General features: G+C 41.0%; 1 protein-coding gene across 1 annotated transcript; it reads left to right on the forward strand.

Moving 5' to 3' along the window:
- The first annotated feature begins 51 nt into the window (after positions 1 to 51).
- Positions 52 to 4,440, forward strand: CREG1 (cellular repressor of E1A-stimulated genes 1). The gene is made up of 4 exons (XM_009323945.1): positions 52 to 114; positions 1,371 to 1,490; positions 2,796 to 2,980; positions 3,520 to 4,440. Coding segments are annotated over exons 1-4 (369 nt in total). The 3' UTR covers positions 3,521 to 4,440.
- Positions 4,441 to 15,152: the final 10,712 nt, after the last annotated feature.

Consider the following 15,152-nt stretch of genomic DNA (forward strand, 5'->3'; position numbering starts at 1 on the left):
CGGGGGAAGGGGGGGGGTGTCCCTGCCAAATCAGCTCTGACGCTGGTGTATATGCAAGCCGCAAATACAAGCGGTGACCCCGACGAAGGAGACTTAGAACTCGCGAGCGCGCAGGTTACTAACGCAACGTCACGTTTTTCTTGGCCGCCTGCGCTTTTTCGTCTCGGTAGCGAGCGGCGGTTGGAATTCCCCTGGTAGGAGTCGGGGTTTACACCGGCGCTTTCTGGAGGCAGCGTAGTGGCGCTGCCTGCCTGTCCGAGGGACGTCGCCTCATTTGTGAGCCCCGGGGACAATGATTAGCCCTTGAGCGTCTGAACACGGAGCGGTGCTGCCTGCGTTGACGCTCAGTAGTCCTCCTAAGAAGTTCCCGCTGATCACGGTCTGGAAAATCGCTAAGCAGCGCCCTGGGCAGAGGAAGCGGCTGAAGCTTCCAGAAGCACCGAGTAGAGAAATGAGGGGCCGCAGAATGTTTAGACGGGGAGAACGTCACAAGAACGTGTCAAAAGGACTGGAGGCTGGGAGCGTGGGACCTGAGCAAAGAGGGCTCCTACGCAGGCTACTGAAGGAGCAGCAATTAAGTCTCCGGAGCTTACCGTAAGGGCAAGCGCACGAAGGCAGGCGGCGGACTGGCACGCTGAGGCTCCGAGCGCCTGCAGTCGGCCTTGTGCCAGCTCTTTTGCTTGGCTGCGGTCAAGAGAGAGCTGGCTAAAAAGTTAGGGAAACGGTCACGGTCCCGTGCAAGGGAGAGGCGTGGTAGGAGGGAGTGCTGAGTAATCGTGAGTCAGCTCTTTTGTAGTTACGGGACTTCCCACCAGCGCTGAGAGCTGGGCGGTGGCTCCTGTCTCATCAGTTCAGTGGTACCCTGCGTAGTGCTTGAGTGACTTTTGGGAGCTTCTTTGGTGGGTGAGCTCTTCTAATGACATTTCCCAAAGCGCGTAAACTTTCTTTGCTGGGAGAAAATGAACTTTAGCATGTGACGTTCTGCGGTAGGCAACCCTGTTTTGCACCACTGCTTCTCAAGCTACGTTCACCAAATTAGTTTTAGAAAAACAATCACATACAGATTCTTTAATTCTTCAATTTAGGTGTCTTATTTAAATACTCAGGATTTTTTAAACCTAACTTTTAAAATCAGCTTTAAACTTCAAAAGAGCTGATCGGTTTGGGGGCAGCCGGGAGGCTTGTTTTGAGGGGGGTGGGGGTGGTGTCTGTGTTTGTTTTTAACTAATTTCATCAACAGTTGTGAAACTCAGATGGTTACCTTTCAGTAACACTTTGTCCTTCCACCAGAATTAACTTAATGAAGTTAAGTTAATGGCATTTTTCTTGCAAAAAATCGTAAACCTCTTATTGCACTACTTGCATTTCAGATCAATTCAAATGCCTCCTTAACTGTGTCTTTGGCACAGACTCCTTACTGCAAGAAGCACGGATATGATCCCCAGAATCCCCTCTGTGCCCACATAATCTTCTGTGGGAGTATTGTAAAGGTAAGCAGTTGAAAGTTGACACTGGACGAGATTGTGTGCACCAAATAGTATTGTTTAGTGAATGGAGAGGAGAAAGGTTAGAATTTCTGTGCGAAAGTATATGAAGAGGTGTTATGTGCTGTGATACCAGAAGGCTAGCTCATAGTTTGTGTGAGGAAGATGAAGCTACCACTTGATATTTGCAGGAGCTATGTTGGCATGTCTTTAGCAAGGAACTTGGGAGGACGATATTGTAATGAAGGAAACCTCCCTCGTTCCTCTAGGCCTGTTTCGAAACTAAGAAGTCTAAGACAGTTCTCTTGTGAATGAAGTGTGAAGGTTTATCCATCTCTTTTGCTCAGTTAAGTTCTTTGGTCCATGCAGTGTGACATACATGCTTCTGAAACTTTATTGAAGTAAATATTAACCTCAGCTATAAAGTTACAGGTAATAGAGACAGAAAAAGTGCATTGTATTGTCTGGTGGCGTTGCTGCCAGGGCAGTATTCTTTCATGCACCAGTACTTTGGTGTCCCATAGAAGGAATTTAGAACTGCATGTGTTAGTCATTGAAGATCTTAATCCCATTATTGAGGATAATGATTGAGGATGAGGACTAATCATCATTAGTCTCTCCTATATGATAGTCTAAATTCTTATTTGGTGTTTTCACACCTCAGATATTTGTACAGTACACTCCAGCAATCCTTTAATTGCTGTCATGGGTTTCTTACCAAGTAATGGAATTGTTTATTTTAATTAGTTCCTCTTGTACCATACCCAGAGCTCTAACTTGTTGATTTAACCCTTTAAATACTTGCAGATTGTATATTAAATGCTGTCACACGTTTTGGCTTCCCTTCTCTTGTAGATTCTGTTATATCATCCCATTTGTGTGTGTGTGTTTGCATGCATCTGAACACAGTTGGATCTGTTTGTGTCTGTTTGTGTGAGCAGGTGCAGAGGAGGTGAAATTATGCCCAAAACATTGCATTGTAATAATTCAGCAAGAATCCATACTCCTCTGTTTTGTGATTTGTTGAAAGATTTATTCTTATGTAGATGAAGAACTTTCTTGCTCATGCTTACTTTAAAAACACCCTTTTGATATAATATTAAAAGCAACTACCTTGGAGTTTTTGTCTGTCTCATGTAGTTGTACGCCACACTGAAGATGAGTGGACTCTGCCACAGTAATGAGTCCTTTGGGACAAGACATGGCTAAACAGAAAAGAGCACACTGCAGTCAGCAGTGGGGTTTTTTTTAGCTAAAATTTTTCTTCACATGACTGTATCTTACTGTAATATTTTGCTGGTTATTGTTTAGGTGAAAGATTCAGAAGCGGGCTTAGCAAAAAAAGCATTATTCAGTCGCCACCCTGAAATGGAAAATTGGCCTAAGGATCATAATTGGTTCTTTGCCAAATTCAACATCACCAATATTTGGGTCCTGGACTACTTTGGTGGATTGAAAATTGTGACACCAGAAGAATATTACAGCGTCAAGCCTTAGTAAGTACTTAAGTCTTGCACGCTTAACTCTCGTATTTGGAACCTGTAAAACTTCTCCTTATTAGTAACAGTGTATATTAACTCTCTCTCTATACACATTTATGTCTTTTCCCTAAGTAGTCTACTGGATGCAGCATCTGAAATCATAAGATATGCTTGAATAGGGGATCCACCTACTTAACAATATCAAGTATAGTACCTATAGAACTCTCTGTGGTTAACTGCACTTGTCACTCAGCTTACATACGGTTTCTTCTATAGAGTGGGCACAGTCACTGTGCTCTGTTTGAATTAATTGCAAGGGAGGTGAAAAGTATTGAGACTATTCAGCATTTATGAAGCTGTATTAATGGGATTGCAGCAATATTGCTTAATATTTTCAAAACAAAATTGCTTTTGAATTTATCATTGCAATATTGAAGTATAGAGAAATTGTGTTCTATTATCTACATAAAACTAAGTCTTCAAAACTTTCAAATACATTTTAGCGCAGCCAACACTTAGGCATTCAATTTCACTCTTATTCTTACTCCTTGTAGGTGGAAGAAGATCCTTGGTGATGCTGATATACAAGTGAATTACTTTGGCTGTTTCATGAAAGATTTATTTTTTGTCTATGTATTGTAAAGCTGAATTAATAATGCAAAAAATCAAACACCTTGCATTGTTAATGAGCTTGTATAACCCTTCTGAAGCAAATGTAAATTCTCACTAACTAGCACAGCTTGAATCATGTCATACTCAAAAACCTTTGTGCATAAGCCATAACTAAATTTTACTCATTGGACGTGATTCTGAAAGATGTCTGTTGACAGTCTGCATTCAGAAAGGCTGTGTTTACTGGAAACTAAAGGATTAGTCCAGTTCTAAACCTTTCAATGCCTTAGTTAAATAATATCTGTTTGTGAGTGCTCCAATTTTATTTTTAATACCAGTTTAGTTTAGATCTTTATGGCAAAGTACCACAGGATGGCTCAGCTGACTGTGGAATGGATAGCATTGCTTATATCACAATGGCAAATGATAAGCTGAGTTCCCAAATTCTGTTCAGAATTTTCTTTGCACGCGAATACACTCACTCGTTTGAGCCATTTTTCCATTTTGCTACCTACACTGAATGTGCTACAGAATACGATTGTGTTTATGCAAACTGTACGTATACCTCATGATAAGTCCTTGGTAACTCTTCAGCTGGAAGTGCATGGTTATATGCTCTGACTCTTTACAAGAAGCAGGGTGGTAATACCTGAAGTATCTGACTTTAGTGTAAGAAGAGTAGTGGCTTGTAAATTCAATGAGAATGTTGTAAAGGGTAAATGTTTTCTGATTAGGACTCTGAAATCTTCAGCTTTGTTAGTCTGAGCAAATAGCAATGTAACAGCTTTTATTACCCTCAACAGTAGAACTGAGCAGGGTTTTGGTTTTGGAAGCCTTACACAGCAATTTTGGTTTAGTAACCCGGAAGCAAGAAAGAAGCAGTACCGTATGAGACAGATGATTCATGATGTGTAGAGAATGAAAATTAATGAAAGGTGTGCATAATTAATTCTCTGCTAAAATAAGCCACACACAACCACAAAAAATAAATTAACACCTTTTTACATCCTCTCATCTCCCATGTGCTAAGTTCACAAATATCCAAAAGGGATTATGAACAATTAAGTTGATTTTACAAGGAGCAAATATTACCTAGTTGACAGAGTAAAGAATGTGAGAATTTAGACTCCTTAGAGGCAGATCCATATATAGAACAGTGGAATTCATCACACCAAATCATCTCTACATCTTAATGTCGTTATTAATCACCACTTTTTCTCAAATACTGGAATGATTTGTGAAAGTATTTTTGACGTAACTTAAGTTTTCCTTCTCCGCAAGAGGAAAAAAGTTACTTGTTTGATACTTGTTACTGTATCAAACCCATTCTGTTCTACTATCTGAAAATTAATTTAGGATCAAAAAGACTTACAATATTACAAAATGAATTTTTTACAAAAATTCAACAATTTATGTTGAACAGATAACACTGACCTTATAAGGAAGATATTTTTTACGCTGAGGGTGGTGAAGCACTAGCACAGGTTGCCCAGAGAGATGGTGGATGCCCCATCCCTGGAGACATTCAAGGTCAGGCTGGACGGGGCTCTGAGCAACCTGATCTGGATGAAGATGTCCCTGCTCGTTGCAGGGGGGTTGGACTAGATGACCTTTAAAGGTCCCTTCCAACCCAAACTATTCTATGATTCTGTGATTAAATATGAAATTGGAAAATATTTTTATATAAGGCGTATGGACTTGATCCTTTCCATGGAGACACCTGAATGCATTACATGTCGCTCCATAACTTCTGATGTGTGAGACTGATGATGCTGGGCTTTTGTTAAAATTAAAATATTTTTTGACAAGTGGTGTGCAGTGTTATTTATTGCACGTTCAAGAATACTTCTCTCCCTCACACTCTCTTTTACACGAGCACTCTCTCTTCAGAGTTCTTGTTTTATTGTCGCTCTGGAGTCTTTCGCACTTGCTAGAATAAACAGTGAAACACCCCTATTACACCTGGCTTTCCCTCCTTGGATGAAATAAGCATCTTTGTGTTTCACTTTCTTTTCTGAATCTAGTACTGTGAAATAGAACATAAAATAATAACAGTGGAGTTTGTGAAAATTAATACAAAGAAGCCTTATTTGATTATTTCTTCTGGCTAGGACTTCTACATTTCTAAATGGCTGTATCATCGGCAGGCAGGTGTTCAGCTATCTCCAGGAAAGCAGGGCTCCATCATGTGTTAACGGTTACTTGGGAAGACAAACGCCATCACTCCGAACATCCCCCACCTTTCTTCTTCTTCCCCCAGCTTTTATTGCTGAGCATGATGTCCTGCGGTCTGGGCTATCCCTCTGGTCAGTTGGGGTCAGCTGTCCCAGCGGTGTCCCCTCCCAACTTCTTGTGCACCCCCAGCCTACTCGCTGGCAGGGCAGGGTGAGAAGCGGAAAAGGTCTTGACATTGTCTAAACAATAAGGAAAACATCCCTGTGTTATCAACACTGCTTTCATCACAAATTCAAAAGATAGCCCCAAACAAGCTACTATGAAAAAAATTAACTCTATCCCAGCCAAAACCAGTATGCCACCTTTAAAAGAATCACTTTCATTTAAGGGTTTGGTAGAGAATAAAGCTTGTTTTGTTTCTGGTCGTCTTGTCGGATTTGATGTTCCCATTAGTACCAATTCCCAAGCCTTTTCTGATTGGGAGTGGGAGGGCTTTTTTGGTAACAATTCATCTTAAACAGTTTTGTAATACTACTGCATTTTATTGGAACAATTTTAGATCATCCGAATCTGTCTACATTTGATATTTGAGAGAACCCCAGCCAGATGTTTCTTTTGGAAAGTGAACAACAACGGTTGAGCTACATGCACAGAGATGGATTTGAGGGTTAATCAGAGAAGAACTATCTGGAGTTGTTATACCTATGCATCTCATTGAACACTTGGATAAAGAGATTTTTATATGTAGAAGTGGAATAGTAAAGCAGACTAGGGTATCAATCATACTAAATATCTCTCCGTTTTTCTCCCTTAGTGATAGGTGTGTAAATGTTAATATCACTCGCTCAAGAAAGTAATCTGCTTTTGTCCTGTTTTTCCTCACCTCCTTTTCTTCTCCCTGTGCTTACCTTTGTTGTATTAGGCTCATTCAGGAATTCGCTTGTGAGCATGTTTCCTTTTTTCCTAATATCCAGAAATAACATTGTGACTTAGAACAGAAGAGGCTGAGTATAAGAAATTAATACAGCTGCAAACAATGAAATCAGCGTTTTGACTTCTGACTATGTGTATCCTCTACCATGGCGTGGTTGATGTACCTGAGCATATTCTAAATAGTAATGAAGCCACTGTCCACACCCAGGAAGTTAAGTATCTCCGTTCATAGATACGAATCTGAGACACGGGATAACCTTAGGCACCTCACTAAGTCACAGGATGTTCGTTAGCTGGGAATCTAATTAGGATAATCTCAGCCTGGCTCTCTAACAATGTAGTCATGTTTTTCCTTTGTCTACTAATCTTGCTCATTGACATGTTTGTGTTTCTACTTCTTCATTTTCAATTTCTTTCTTGTGTTTTAATGTGAGACTTGTGTCCAGTAGATTCTTGCAACAGGCTACATCATTACAGAATAGAGCTTGTGTATATCAGGAATTAGTTTAATCCTTTATTTGGTTCTATCTGGAATTAATTTCGTAGCTATTTAATGTTGCATCTGTGATCTTCACAATAAAATAGAGGTAGCCCAAGCAGAGTATTAGATTAATACAAAAAGTATTAATCGTGATTTAATGGATGGATTTGTTTTCAACAGGTTTTTCTTGAATAACAACACACCGAGTCTAGAAAGATTCAGAATAAAATAAACTGTTATATTACTGTTGAACACAAGAGGGTGCCATAGACTTACATTCAGGTTGATTGTTAAATGTTTAATACTTAAAATTGGTTATTGAATTCATCATAACTCAAAGATGCCGGAAAAGCATATGACAGGGGGCATGATACGAACAAATTCTTTTTCTACAGTGCTTTACATTATGAATGCTTTCCTCCATAAACACAGCAGCCTGCTAGCTGCTAGAAAAGAAGCATTCATCATTTTTTTGTGTTTTGTAATCGTTTTGTGCTATGGAGTCCTCAGAAGTAATATCCATGAAAATGATTTAAAGGTTTTTAAATTAAGAAACCAGTAAAGGACAAGTATAGAACGCCTCAGAACGTCGTCTGGGAGCAGCCACCTCCAGACTCGATAGTGTTTATTTCTCTCAGTACTTATTAACTATAAGAATCCACAGTGAGGGTATTCATTAGTGTGACCATGCTTTGGCTTAGGCTTATTGTTAGCCGAACTAAACCACCTGATTCTGATTTATAATTTCCAAAAGCTAATTAATCTTGTTGGACTTGGATTGTTTGAGTCCCCCCAGCCCTTCTCCAGGGGTTTGGGCTGCCTGTGCTGGAGGCCAGCCCTGACGATGTGCAGGTGTTTGGGTGGTGAGGCAGAGCTGGGAAAAGCCTGCTTCGAAGCTTCCCCAGTTTGCCTGGGGGCTGTGCTGGAGCTCGGGCCCTTGCCGCTTGCCTAGTCCCACTGACTTGACTTCAAACCTGCCCCAACCGTGGTTGACCCTGGTTGCTGTCACCCAACCTGCACTTCTTGTCCAGGTACTGTGGGACTTTCTATCTTAGTGGCGAGGCCACCGCCCTGCCGACCCTGCCAGCTCCCCTGCTCTGGTGGAGCAGCTGGCCCTTGGTGCTCAGTCTGTGAGCTTCTCATGCAAAACTCTTGGAGTTGCTCCCAGGGCTTTTTGACTTACGAACTTTTGTGTCTAGAGGCTTCCTCAGAGTTTTGGCGTTGAATATTATAGTGTAATAAGATTAGAGTGTAAGACTCATTCATTCTGGCTGTAGTGGTTAATGTTCTTCATAGCCTAGTTTTCTATGGAGACAAGGCTTAGGTAATGTGTTGTCTGGACACTTGCTTTTGTCAGATTTTTTTCCTCAGTTGGATTTAGATTTGAAATGGGTAGTCTGACCTTGAAGCCACAAAGCTCCTATGTATGTCGTGACGATTGGGAGCTCAAGAGAGGAAACAAAACCCAGTTCATGTATATTAAAGGTACAAAAGTCACGTTTTTTAAAAATTTGACCTTCATTAATTGTGCTGGTTGCAGAGCTGCCTGGAGTCTTCTGGCTGACTGAGACCAGGTATGCAGTTAGTATCTGAAGTGATGAAATTTTGTATTATTTAGTGGATGTTTTCTTTTTATTCAAAGAACCTGATAACTGTAGTGGTTGTTCTGAATTATTTTTTTCTCTAGCTCTTCATATCCTAGGTAGAAAAGCCTTAACAATTCCCCATTACTCTTTGCTTCTGATTCCTACAGCTATTAGGCTTACTTTTGCATGTAACTTTGCTGGTTTAAACAAAAGAGATAGCACACTTATGGTGGCAGATCCAACAACTGCTGCAGGTCTTGTTGAGAGAGGGGAGTCTCTCCCTCAACCTCAATAATGTTGTCAGCATACCCATACAGGTCTAGAACTGCTTCACGTTATTTTTGCTACTGCCACGGACTCAGGTTGTAACCTTACTCATTTTGCACCCTTACTCCCCCCCCTCCACCCCCCCATCTATAAAAATGTAAATAGATACCAGTTTGCAGGTTTCATGTAAAATACTTGTAAATCATCTCAGTACCTTTAGATGAGAGGAATGCTTTTTTTAAAAACAAGATGACTTCTGGTTGCTACAAACACAGAGTAACTTGACAAAGCCATGCAGAGGGTATGTGTGTGCAAATGTGAAGACAGACAGACTTTCAAGAAATACTAGGTATATGTATGTAATTGCATATGTAAGCATGTATATTTATGTGAAAACATTGAAGATACTTTGTATTTCTATAATGCTTTATGCCAATGGAACCTATTAAACATCACCCGGTATTAAAAAGTAACTGTTTCTAGATTGAAATGCAGCAATTGTTTAGGGATAAGAAATAGAGAAATAATTGCACAGAACCTGCAGTATATAAGAACCTCATGTAGTTCTTTCCTGTTGTCGTTTAGCTAAAAACAGTTGCCTAATCAAGCATGACTTGGATTTTTGATTTGTTTTAAATGCTTAAATGAATTTCAGTTCACTTAATTAAGTTTTTCCCCAGATGAGCATTTGAAAAGTGCAGAAGAGGTATGTGTTAGGGATGAAGAGGGGAAGAAAAATAAAGGAAGATACTTGTCACAGGTCTTAAAATCTGGCTTCACAATACTTCTATATTCATGAAAGACATAACCTTACTGATCAATTGTAGTCTCTACAGCCATGCAAGAAAATACTGAAGGTGCTCTATAATTAAAAAGAGCATTTCCAGAGTGTGTGTTTAGTAGTAAGGTCCCAGAATTTTCCTAGGGAAATTCACCTGCAGTTAACAGGTGAAAATGTTAATGATGTGAGAGAGTAGCTTGACTAGCCTAAAGGAAAAGAAGCATTGTGCTTCCTTCTTAAGATATGACATAAGCAGTGGTCTCTCCAGTGCATTAAAAAAAAAAAATCCAGAGCAGATCATAAAGGCTTCACGGGGGAGGAAAGAATTGGACATTACACATTCAGTAGTCTCAAAACTGGGTATTCAGAGAGGGTGCATTTTAAGTTTCTACTAACATCTCCTTTATAGGTTTCCAAAACTCATGTTGCACTGAAAATTTTAAGACCATAGAGGGAGCAGGGGGCTGCTAGTCACAAAAAACTCCAAAATAATGAATAGGAATTCGTTCTTACACTGGATCACGGCCTGTTTATCATCTCCCATAGGGAACATACACTCATGGCTCTCTTTGTCTTCATAGTACTACGCAGGTGTCTGTTTTCTTTTTTTTTTTCCTCATTGGATGTGTCCAGGTTTCTATTTGCACAATGCAGCTGCAAGAAGTAGTGACAGTCAAGTGGTTTTTCCTTGGAAAAGCAGTATTTTCACACGCACAGGGGAGCAGTTGTAGCGAGACCAACTTCTCTTGTCTCCCTGTTGGGAGCTGCAAAGCAAGACCTGTAGTTATACACTGTCTTCTTTCCAGCTCTCTGTTTGCAATGGTGGCAAAAGTGCAGGGCAGGGACTAATCCTCTTGGAATGCAGCAATTATCACTAAATAAGTATTAATTGCTGCATTCCGAAGGGATTAGCACAGTTGAACCCAATTATAGCAAAGCGAAGCTTCACTGTAAGGCACTACAGTGCATTGAAATGCAGCAAAGCAATGTAGGACTGTCAGTCCGCAACATTTTGTCAATAAAAGTTGTGGGCTTACACACTGTAAACAGCAGACTTTTTCTTTTCAGTATATTGTCTACTGCGTGAATGGCATGCCTTTCTGGAGGCTACAGCTTGCTCACCAGAGAAAATTGTTGGTTATTTAACACCGATTATCTTTGTGTGAACATGTCCAAAAACAATTTTGATACTTGTTGAATTAATTCTGGCACTACAGTTGTCACTCCCTGCTGGATCAGGGGCAAGACTCTACAGTCTGTCTGGATTCTTCTGTCTTTAAAGTTGGCCAGCTCCTCCATCAGGTGATGTAGGTATTAATTTTGCCTGCAAGTACTAACTGTATCAAATAGGCTTAGGAGAACTTTCGATAACTGACCTGTTCTTAGTCCCAGCAGTCTGCGGTGATGATTACAGGCAAGCTCTCTGTGGTAGCAATACGTGAGCCAGAGGGCAGTGTGTAGTTACTTTTTTAATCCCCGGCTTGACTGTGGTGCGGGTTTGTTTTTTAGTTTTCATTTATTTCCTGTTAAACCTGCAAACCCTGGTGCTTTTTTTAATGGTACAGTCAAAGCATGACCAGTAAGCATGAAAAGGGGATGCGTCTGGGGATGAATCAGCCCCTTGCATTAGAGCTGTTCCAGGATTTCTTGTGTCCAGAGAAAGAATGGCATATTGATGCACAGAACCAATTGAATGCATACCTTGTCTATTTTATGAAAGATGTTATCCTTACAGATAATGAGCCGCACCTTAACCAGTGTTAAACATAACTGAGTTGTACTTGGGGACCACTTCAGTTCCCTGACCCATCCTGTTTCAGGAACCATAGATCAAATCTTGCAGTCTTCCCAGTGCATGTAATTCTTGAAATACGCTTTCCTCCACCCGTACGTTTAGATAAAGAGTCAAGTTTAGCTGAGTTTTCTTAAACCAGCAGGGAGGGTTTTATGTCTCCACTGTGGCCTTGTCTGTATTGAGAAAAATAGCTGCTGGTTCAGCTGAACTAGTGTTGGCATTCATTTCTAGTCCAGTGTTAACAAAGTTCTTACAATCTGCCTGAAGTGAGTAAACTGAAATATCAGTATGGTTTAAACTGTAAAAATGCACTTACGAGATTGCCTAATGCACAACGTGGGCAGGAGGTGCTGAAGTTTTTACTGTGCTATGTAGTTCCTAGAGATGCAAAGACTGAATAGGCTGAAAAGAAGGTGACACTCTAAGAAAATAATTCCTCATCGTGTAATTACAAGCTGTATGAACACAGAAAAGCTTTTTCCTAGAGAAGAGACCACTTCCCCTTTATCTTTTTCTGTACTCCTCGACTGCATGTGATTTGCATCTCCCATGCTGTGCTTCTTGTGAGAATAACTCATAATACAAGCGTGATTGCTCTTTTGTATACTTTCATTGTATTTAGATTATAATGATAAGCTTGCCTTATTGCAAAAGCTGAGGGATGGGGAGGAGAGAATTTCTAGGGGCACTGTCATGCAAAGCCTTTTTCTGACTCTACACACACTTCTAAATGAAGTCCATATACTCTATTTCTCTGACCTTTCCCTATCTAGACATCAAAACACACTGGCCCAACTGCTGTTCTCCCAGTGTGTCTATCTACTGTTGCCATTAATCTCCCTTTTTTATACAGCTCTTCATTCCTTTTCCTTACCTTTGGCCTCAACTCTTTATTCAAAGTGATAATTTGCTGGCTTTCTGCCGGAGGGAGAAGCTATGATCAATAACAGGAGGAGACAGGGGTCAGCAGAATAGTGATGAGCAGTGCCATTTGCTCCTCTGAAAATACTGTTACCCAAAAATATCAATAACTGGTATGATATTATTTTAGCTTTTGGATAAGGTGTCAGTGAGATTTAGGCAGCCTGCAGTGGGAGCAGTGGTCTCTTTCCTCTTACTAATTCCTTATTTCAGCCAATCTTCTGTCACACGGGGAAATGGACAGAAAGGGCTTTATCTGGCTCGCGTTGGAATATAGACCGTGTACCCGAGCACAACCATTTCTGGGACTAATGACACCTCTTTCAGCTTCAATGCATGGTGGCTTTCATGGGCAGTGCTTTGCCTTCTGCCTGGCGGTGAGTCAGAGCCCATCTTCAGCCTTCCTTTGCAGCTTTTGGGGTAGAAGAGCCACAAAGAAAACCTCCCCAAGGCTGGGGGAGATCAGAGGCTCAGCAGTACTGTCTAGGTATCACAGAATGGCATGCAGCATTAGGTTTTGGTACTAGCAATACTAATAATTTTGGTATTGGCTGGTACAATATATAATAATTATTAAATAAAAGCACAATGCTGTTATATCAGTGTACTAGCCTTCATTACTTCAGACAGCAAGGTGATGGATTTTTTGGTCTCGTTCTTCCAAGAACTTCAATTTACTTTTCTTTCAAAAGATTATAAATCCTTACATCTTATATGCACAATAACTCTCACCCTGCCAGTTGTCTTCATACTATTGGGAAATAGTTATCACCAATCCTGTTCCTGTACATGCTGGGGATGCACGTTTCTTTCTCTTTCTTTTCTAAGAATTAGTTGGGAAATAGTTATCACCAATCCTGTTCCTGGGGATGCACGTTTCTCTTTCTCTTTCTTTTCTAAGAATTAGAAACGCGGGGGGGGGGGAAAAAGGTAATTATTCATTGAGATACTTGTGCTTCCTCCCAGCGTAAGCTCTGATCCTGAAATGTATTAATAGTATTACTATTGTAAACACTCAGTAGTCTTCTGTTGAGCCAGTTGTATTTTGATGGGGGGAGGCTGAGTTTTAGGCTTTAAGGTGCATAAAAGTTGTGTTTTCAAGCTTTTCTAATTCACAGTTTTCTAAAATGTACTTTTTATTTCTGTTAATAAAAGCGAGTATTTTTATTTGTTCACATTTGAAAAAAGCACAATAATGTGAGATTTCTTACAAAGTGAGAGTTGGCATCACTGTGTCAAGTGGTATGATTTTCATATAAATGCCCTAACGCTTTGCTGGAGAAATTACTTCTGTCTATTATCTCCTCAGGAAGATTTTTCTGAAACTCCAGATTTCACCTTTCTTAATTTAATCTCATTATGCTGGGTTTCTTCTCCCCTCTATTACCCTAAATGAATCCTTTTATTAGCTGCTGCTGCTTAATAATAATGCAATGAGAAGTGTTGAGGAGAAGGTACCCCTAAGCACACCTTGGCTCTCCCCTTGCTTTTTTTCTCATGCATTTAAAAATTGTGGGGTTTTGTTTTGTTTTTTTTAATAAAGAAAACCAACACAAAAAGCCCCCAAAACTGAAAAGCCAAACAAGTCCCAGTTGTCCCTGATTCCTGGTTCTCTTTGAGTTCTAGTGCCTTGTTTTCACTGTCTCCCTTAAGACTTAATTTCTTTATCTGTAAAAGCTTAACTGCCCTGGCTTTAGTAAGGCTAATTTGAAAAACATGGCGAGGTCCTCAGGTAAAAGCATAATGAAATGATTTAATATTGTTAACACAAATCAGTTTGTGTTTTTCCAGCTCATAGTATGATGCGTTCTCCAGAGTGACATTTGCTGTGTTACTGCTAAAGCGTGCTTATTCTGTTGCCTGTGTGGTTATCCACCGCTGCCTACAGAGTGCTGCTTTAATACCACCTGATTTGATCACTAGCTTGGCTTCGCAAAGAAACAAGCGTTGTGATTCTCTTGGCTCAGCCTGCTGCTCACCACCACCCCAACCACTTTTGACCCGGGGGGTCAACATCAATCCAGCTAAACAAAGGAGACTCAAATGTAACCTGTTCTACTCGTGGTTTTGTGTAGCTAGCTGCAGCGATCTTGTTAGATCCCTCAGAGCAGCAGAAAAACCAGGGCATTTTCACTTTCACACTGGGCTGCTGGGTTAGTTAGTCAGCGTGTACATGTGCTACCTGGGGCTGCGTGCCCAGCCGCCTGGCCCCACAGAGGCAGGCACGAGAGAGCCAAGGGGGCAGCATGGGAGGCACTGCAGTCATCATGCTGGAGGGAGAACGTGGGTGGACCTGTAGGAAACACGGCTTCACCAGCACGGCTGCCAGGCAGACCTGCTTGGTTTTGTGTCGCTCTGAGGACCGTGTTAACAGACCAGCCTAGAATGTGGGGCTGAAAAGCCCCGTTAGCTCTCAGAATGCGGTCACCTTCAAACTACTCGTGCCACTCCTGGGGCGTGCCAGTCTGCCTCAGGATCTGTCACTAGAGGACAGCTTCAAGCAGCAAGAAGGCTGAATCTTGTGGCCCACTCAGTAGGTAGGAGTGGCATGCATACCTAGAGGCTGCGAAGCTTTTTGTTTCAAGCCGAGCAAGGAGGAGATGCACACTGTGCTTTCCTGCAGAGATGACGCAGGC

Source organism: Pygoscelis adeliae, unplaced genomic scaffold (assembly GCF_000699105.1).
Source record: "Pygoscelis adeliae isolate BGI_AS28 unplaced genomic scaffold, ASM69910v1 Scaffold124, whole genome shotgun sequence".
NCBI lineage: Eukaryota > Metazoa > Chordata > Aves > Sphenisciformes > Spheniscidae > Pygoscelis > Pygoscelis adeliae.